The 8,290-nt window shown below is 39.5% G+C and overlaps 1 protein-coding gene across 3 annotated transcripts in view; it reads right to left on the reverse strand.

Moving 5' to 3' along the window:
* Nucleotides 1–8,290, reverse strand: part of Cntn1 (contactin 1) — a 367,258-nt gene that overhangs the window by 117,284 nt on the left and 241,684 nt on the right. For all 3 annotated transcript variants that reach the window (XM_008835443.2, XM_008835444.3, XM_008835442.3), the window contains 2 exons: nt 6,474–6,624; nt 2,916–3,043 (listed from right to left, as the gene is read on the reverse strand). In XM_008835443.2, coding sequence (XP_008833665.1) covers nt 2,916–3,043; nt 6,474–6,624 — 279 coding nt within the window. The remainder of the gene's footprint in view (nt 1–2,915; nt 3,044–6,473; nt 6,625–8,290) is intronic.

Genomic DNA, 8,290 nt, shown 5'->3' on the forward strand with positions numbered 1-8,290 from the left:
AAGCTCAGTTAAGCCTCACCAATAAAATGGGTGAAGTACAAGACAGAGTACCAGTGCCTGAATCGGGTCACTAGGTAAAGGACAAGATAAAAATCTGTAAAACTTACTATAGAATATGCAGAGTCTTTGGAACGCTATAAGAAGTTCAGACTTTCGAACCATGAACACAAAAGAAGAAATCCAGGTCAAAGGCACAGAAACTGTTTTCAATAAAGTCATAGTAGAAAACTTATCAAATATACCAAATCCAAGGAAAGATGTTCATCCAGGTACCAGAGGACATGGGGGGCTGAAGAGATGGCTCAGCAGTTAAGAGCACTGGCTGCTCTTGCAGAAGACCCAGGTTCAGTTCCCAGCACCCACATGGCAGCTAACAACTGGAACTCCAGTTTCAGGGGATCTGACACTCTCTTCTGACCTCTGTGGCATTGCACGACATGGGTGCACTTACACACATGAAGGCAGTACACTCATACACAAAAATGAAAATAATAAATAAAATTTTTAAGAAAAAAGGCACACAGAACACCAAATAGACAGAACCAGAAAAGAAATCCCATGTCATATAACAAACACTAAATGTCCAGAACAACGGAAGGATGTTAAAAGCTGCAAGAGAGAAAAACAACTCACATATAAATGCGGCCTATCATAGTAAGATGTGATTTGTTTTCAGTGAGGACTTTAAAAGTCAAAAGGGCTTGAACTGACATCATACAACTTCTGGAAGATCACAGTGGTCAGTCCAGACCCAGAGAAACTACTTGTCATAACTGAAGGGAAAAGAAAAATTTTCCATGATGAAGACAAGCTAAAGGCTTTTATGACCACCAAGCTGCCATGAGAGAAGATACTAGCAAGAACACTTCTGACTGAAGAGCAGTGTGCATATCCAAGGGGCTACAACGAAAAAGTAAGCAAAGTTATGTCAGTGGTTAAGCAGCTGAGGGCTAAGAAACACCAAAAACAACAAAACAACAAGAATCAATACACATCTTCCAGTAATAACTTGGAATATCAGTGGTCTCAACTCCCCAATCAAAACGGCACAGGCAAGCAGACTGGATTAGAAAACTGGATCTGTCATTTTGCAATCTTCAAGAAACACATCTCACATCAAAAATAAGCATTACGTTAAAGTGAAAGGATTACCAAAGAGATCTCAACCAAATGCAAACCAGAAACAACTTTGAATGGGGCTGAAAATAAGATCCAATAGTGCTAGAAATAAGATCAGCATTGACAAATAGGATCTCATGAAACTAAAACGCTTCTGCACAACAAAGAAAGCCATCAATGAAATGAGGTATCCTATAGAATGAAAGAAAATCTTTGCTAGCTGCACCTGTAACAGAAGACTAATGTCTAGAATAGACAAAGACTACCAAAAACTGCACATCAAGAAAATAATCAGCCCGATCAAAATACGGGCCATAGATCTGAAAAGAGAATCCTCAAAAGACAAAACACGGAAAGAAACGTTCAATGTCGTTTTCTGCTAAACATGAAAAGAAATGTTCAATGTCGTTAACCGTCAGGGATGTAAAATCAGAAGTACACTGAGATCCCATATCACCCCAGCAAGAAATCAAATGACAAAAAATTCTGACAAGGATATGGGTAAAGAGGAACTCTAGTCTACTGTTGGTGGGAGTATGGCAGCCACTGTGGAAATCAGTGTAGAGGTTCCTCAGAAAGCTGGAACTGGAATGACCACGTGACCTACACAGTCCTGGGCATAATCTAAATGGACTAACAGAGTGACACGCACATCCAACGTCACTGCAGCCCTACACGCAATAGCTAGAAAATGGAATCAGCCTAGATGTTCATCAACTGATGAATGGGTAACGAAAATGTGGTCCATTTACCTAATGGAATTTTATATTGCTATAAAAAAATTAAATTTGCAGGTAAATGTATAAAACCAGGAAAAATTATAGGTAGTAAGTTAAGCCAAACTCAGAAAGATGAATACCAAGTGTTTTCTCTCACATGTGGCTCCTAGATTCAAATCTTCAGATTTGTGGTTTAACCTGGAGTGCCTGTAGAAGTAAACTAGAGAGGGCCATTGGGACACAGGATATCTTATGGGAGGAGCCATAGCATGGTGATACAAAGGCAAAGAGAGAAAATTTCAGAGGTGGAATGGGGAAGATGAGGGCTAACCAATACTACAGACCTATGAAAAAGCCATACAGAAACTCACTACCTTGTAAACCAATTAAAAATTGTAGTTAAAAAGTTGAAAGGGACATCTCCTGCAATTCTGGGTAATCCTGTTCCTGAAAGCCAAGGGTTACTAAACCAAAACCCCAGTGCCAGGGATGAGATACTTCCTTAGGAGCTGTTGGTCAAAAAGGACCCAGAGGTCTGACAAACAACAGGCTTTTCCCCCTCTTTGTAGTTTCCAACCAGAACTAGCGGATAAGACCCTATTGCTGAAGATACTCCACAGCTTGGTTGCAAAGTGTAGAGAAATCAAACTGAAACTGAGCTGGAAGCCTCCTCCCTGCTGGCTAGCTTTCTCAGTGCCAGAAGGTGCTGTACAGGCTTCAGGGGTTGGGGGAGGCATCAACGATCTTACCGTTTGTGAATCCTATTACCTGCAGTTATAATAATCAGAATGCATGCTATACATGTATGAAACTGTCAAAAAGCAAACAAACAGAAAGACTAAAATCCAATATATGTTGATCTGCTGTGCAAAGAGACAAGACTTTTTTTTTGGACATTCAACTTCCAGGAACAAGTTTATGAAGGAAGAGACTTGCCCAGAAGGCTTGTGAAATGGAAACTCATCAATACATTGCATTATAAACTTAGTTTGAATGACTTATCGTTCAGCACAATAGAAGCTGAACACTATCACTTAAAGAAAAACAGCATGACTCAAATATCAAACAGCTCCTCACCTGTGATAACTAGGGTTCCGGTGCTGTTACCTTTCCCTCTATTGTTTTCTGCGAAGCATGTATAGACGCCACCATCATTCCTTGTAATGTTACTGATTTCCAAGCTACCATCTTCCCATATGAGTATTCTATTGAAATTAAAAATACATAATTCACAAAACGAATTTCATAACAGCCACTATTGTTGCCTATTATATTACATACATATATTACTACACTTTATGCCAGTTTCTTGGATGGATGAGGCATTTTAAGTGGCGATGTTCTTGCCTTAGTTTCTAATATCCTTCCTCAGCTCTGGCAATGTGTTGCAAAGCTGACTTCTTCACGTTGCTAAGACTAGGGCTAGGGTCCTCTAGCAGACCTACTATGCTCTTGCCTCTTTAAGAAGGTGGACACATGTGAGCCAGTCAGGTGGACAGGAGTGACTCTATGGCTCAGTGATGCTATTGAATAGCTCGAAATCGTCCAATGACTTTCCACTTCAGAGTGGAAGCCATAGTCCCCTGCTCTAAAAGGCTCTAATAACTTGCTCCTGGAATCCTTCAGGCTTTTGGTCAATGGCACCATCAGTAAAGGATGATCTTTTGGCTTCTGTGTGCATGCACACACAACAGGTACCTAGCCAGACAAATTGTGTTTTGCATGTGTGCACACATGACATGTGCCCACCCTGATACATGACATATTGATTGGCTATCTTGACATCCCTCTTTTCAAATTTGTTGTCCAAATACATATTTCAGCAGAACCTCTGCAGCTTAATATGTTAGCTGCACCCTTCCACTAGATTGGAGCGTCTTAAAATGAGAATTTGCTTTGTTTATAGCCATGTCCCCAGCACATAACACATGTAACCTTCCACTGGCAGTGAGATTCTTTGTTAAAGTCGATCACCTCGCCATTAAAGGACCAATAAAAGTGTAAAGATGAGATTCAAGACCAGCAGCCCAAATGGTAGTGTTTACTCCAACAGTGACAACAGCTCTCGTTCATTAATTTTAAAATCCCTTGCTACGTAAGTGTGCATGGAGCAGGTATTAATCCTTGAGCAGATATTCAACAAGCCTTTTTTTTAAATGAACGAACACACAGGAAGCTTAATGAGGAAAGTATCTTTCCACATCCCACCATAAAATGAGATTTAAGACCTCTGTGGACAGGCTCAAACAGGTCACAGGCCTGAGAGAAATGAGTTCAGATTTTCTGGAAGTGTAGTATCAAGACTCAGCTTAGAACAGACTATTACCCCACAGCTCTAAAGAGATACTGATGCACTGATTTTTAGAAACTTTGAAGAAAGATTTTTAAATCTTTATTTGTAGTTACTTCTGTAGCAAATTAGGGTTTAGGAAATCCTTAATCTTTCCACTGAATCCATCCCCAATGTGTCTGCCTTCTTACTAAGACATAGAGACCAAAAGCTCAGTTTTATTTTACAGTCTCTCGCACTTACATTCAATACTGGTTTCCTGTTCCTTCTCTCTGCCACTTTCTTTAAATGTATCATTTTCAAAACTTTAAATATGATTTTCCAAAAACAGAAATATCTGCTCTCTATTAAGGACAATGTGACAAGAGAATTTCTCTACTAATAAACATCTCGATATAAGAAAACGTTGAAAATTTCTGCTAATAATATATAATAGGATTTCCATTTTTTCTCTTTCATTATCTATTTCTAATTTAAAACTAATTTTGGGGCCAGGCGTGGTAGCACATGCCTTTAATCCCAGCACTCGGGAGGCAGAGGCAGGTGGATCTCTGTGAGTTCAAGGCCAGCCTGGTCTACATAGTGAGTTCCAGGCCAGCTGGGGCTACAGGGAGACCCTGTCTCAAAAAGACCAAAAATAAATAAATAAATAAAACAACTAATTTCAGAATCTTTTTGTTTTTAAATGACAAATGAGTCATCAAAATATATAAGAAAATTAGTTCCTTGTTATTATGGAAGGTTCAAAAATGTGCCTCTTTCTCCAAACATGAAGGAATGAATTAACCAATGCCCCACACACTGTACTTGGAAAGCAGTCAGTCTGTGATTTGTGAAGGCCATATGTTTTAGCTTGTCCCAGCCAGCGACGGAGTACCAGAGGACTTTGCAAGGAAGCCCCCTCCTGAAGACAGGAAACTCTGGCGGGCATTTTGGCCAAAGTGCTCCCTCCTGTGCCCTTACCAGCCTCCCTTAGAGCTGTGCAGCACTCGCGTCCCTTCAACCAAAGCACATTCTAACCAATATAGGAATCACTTTGCTTCGTGGAACAAGCTTTATAGTCAATTCACCAGAATAAGATTTTTTTTTGCTAAATTATCATTATTCCATCCATTAGTCATTAGATCTTAACAATGAATTTATATTCGTTTTTTGCAGATACAAAAATGTAGTTTTTTTCCTACATACTAGTTTAGAACATTCAAACACATTTGGGTGTGAATACTGCATCTATTATAAAGTAATGTTCACACCGACACATTAATGCACAGCATGTTAACTGCAGAAGTGATGTGTTCAGAAAAGGTCCTGCTGTTCCTGCACCTCCCACCACACACTCACACTTGTGAACATCCGAATTACAGATGTGCATTGGGATCTTCTCACCCCAAGGCAACAGGACACAATGTCAAATTCTACTCTGGACATTACTTACGTATTTTCAGAATATCACTTTCTCATTCTAGGCCTTGAAGCTGGTACTACTAATGATAACCATAACCATATTTTGTTGGATTATTGCAAAATTTTATTTTTATATTTTTGACACATTATTCTTTCAAAGGACAAAATTACCTCATTCTCCCTGTTTAAGCTTTCATTCAGATTCCGCTCATCTTTACATTAAGCCACGCTCCTTTACCAAAGAAAGCCATGCCATGTATGATCTGGCTCATGGAGTCCCACCTTGCCCCAACCCCATATCCCATTCCTAACACTCCCAAACCTGACCTTTAAACTCTTACACTCAATACACATAAGTGCACATTTATGTTTACACATGTATTTCGTGTGAATATAACTTTTAGGAAACATAGAAATTACTGAATGTGGCTTTTTCATAAAAATCTATGAAAATGGTCATCTTTTCTCTCTTGTTTGAAGGTATCAAATATCAGAAATCATCCTCTCACTGAGAGTAATGAGGGACAGCTACTGATTTAAGAAAAAGGAGACATTATTTATACTTAAAAACCACCATTGCATTTTCCTACCAAAATATTTAATAGGTAAAAAGTATAAACCTAAATTACACATACACGTTTATTAATGTCCTTGCTAAGGAAAAACACAGTTAAGCAAGAACTTTCTTTCTTTTTCTTTGTTTATTTACTGGGTGGCTTTGAACTCTGTGCTCGTTTCCTAAATGATTCAGAAATTAAAAATTCAAAAATTAGGGCCTGATTTTAGATGAACACGCATTTCTCTGCACCTTAGAACTATAGTATCTTCATGAAGAAAATTCTGAAGAAAAACAAAATCATTTATAGGGACAACAGGGCAACATGTCATCTATGGCATTTTCCTGTAGGTTATTTCAATTACATTCTCCACTTCTGACAGACCTGCTGCTGTTGACAAGCCATTCAGTGCCTTTACTCCATGAAAACTTGGGTTTGGGCGCAGCCTTGGGTTTGCATTCAATGACAACCCTTCCCCCCTTCGCAGCCAGGAGTTTTTTCTTCATGGGATTCATTTCAAAAGTTGGAGCCAAAGCTATAAAGAAAACAAATTACCATTTTTCTTTTTTTGTCAACAAACCCAGATTTCCTTCTGCATTATCATATTATTTATTCCATTTTGATCAATAACTGACAGAAAGAATTAATCTCAGTAATATGTTCAGTTACAATTCATATATACTTTTTATTGAATGATTTCATATTTGCCCAATTCAAGTTACAAATGTTGACAACTTGTTTTAATGATATAAAATTTAGTTCAGCCAAATGTTATATCCCATCTAACCAAAAAGGCCTCCGACTCAATGCCTTCACTTCAACTCCTGCAGGGACAGTAAATATTAAATATGCACACCTGCTCACAGTCAGCTCACTCACACACACCCCAGACTGCCAATAAAAAACAGAAGTCCATTAGCTTTGTATTATTTTGTAAAGGTACCACAATGGGTACGATCAACGCTCGAATCTAGGTTTTTCTGCTTCCAAATATAAATTCAATAATTAATGAAATCCCCATTTAATTATCCATTTACTAAACAACAGTGGAACACACACTGTCTTTGAGATTCCAAATACACACAGCAATTCCTGCTTTCATGACCTACCTACAAACAGCTGGGTGAATGAAGGATTCAGTCAATGGATTAAGGAGCCAAATATCTAGCTGTAGTTCATTTTCAAATCAAAGTACAGAACAGTCATTATGAAGTCCGGGATACAGAGTCTCATGGATGGCAACTCCAGGTGGTGACTGGGGGACTTTAGCCATCTCCCACAATGCCTTTCAATCATCTGCATTGTGCTCGTTCCAGGTTGCTAGGAATGGTAATCTGGACTAATGACTTTTACCTAACCTTGCATCTAAAAGTTATAATGTAAACAAATTCACTGAGCCAACTGCTCCTCTGGTGACCTGGGCACCAGGCCTTAGCCCTGCAGGACCCCACCTTGCCCTCCACCCAAGATAGTGAGTGAATGTGGGTGTGCGTGATTAGCATATCTAAGGTCTGGAAGCAGCTTGTTTTTCCTCTTTGAAAACAGAAGAGAATTGAGAAGTCTGTCTGAAATCCCCTGTGTGATATTCTAGTCCTAAGGATCCAAGGGCAGGATTCTCTGATAAGGATGGAGCATAGTTTCTTCTTTCCCAATTCATAATGGGGATAGTCCTTCAATAAATGAATGAGTGAAGCCTGACTTGGGAACACAGTTCCCAGAAGACACCTGAAAGGATGGGTTTGCAGAGTTTGGGTCCATCTACTCTTGGCCTAAAATGACTGGTAAGAGTCAGGCTCTTATTTCTTTATTCAGGTGTGACTGTAATGTGGCTTAGAAGTGCCACGTACTCTTCATCAGCTAGTCTAGTGATTCTTTAACTGTGAATCAAAATTATCTAAGGGTCTTATTAAAATGTCTATTCAGCCTGGCCTGGTGGCACGTACCTTCAATCCCTGCACTTGGGAGGCAGAGGCAGGAGGATCTCTGGGAGATCAAAGACAGGCTGGTCTATGTTAGAGTTCCAAACAGCAGCAGCTTCCCCCCTCCCCAACAGGGACCTACAGACTTTGGAGCCTGAAAAAGGGAACTTAGCTGATAAGCACCTTGACCTTTGAAGTCAAGGGAAACAAACTCTGCTGAGAAGCAGCCTGCCTTTCCTCTGATCTCCAAAGACAAGATAAGCAGATTCTACCTGTTAACCA

The sequence above is a fragment of the Nannospalax galili genome, unplaced genomic scaffold, assembly GCF_000622305.1.
Source record: "Nannospalax galili isolate Female #2095 unplaced genomic scaffold, S.galili_v1.0 scaffold357, whole genome shotgun sequence".
NCBI classification, from domain to species: Eukaryota; Metazoa; Chordata; class Mammalia; order Rodentia; family Spalacidae; genus Nannospalax; species Nannospalax galili.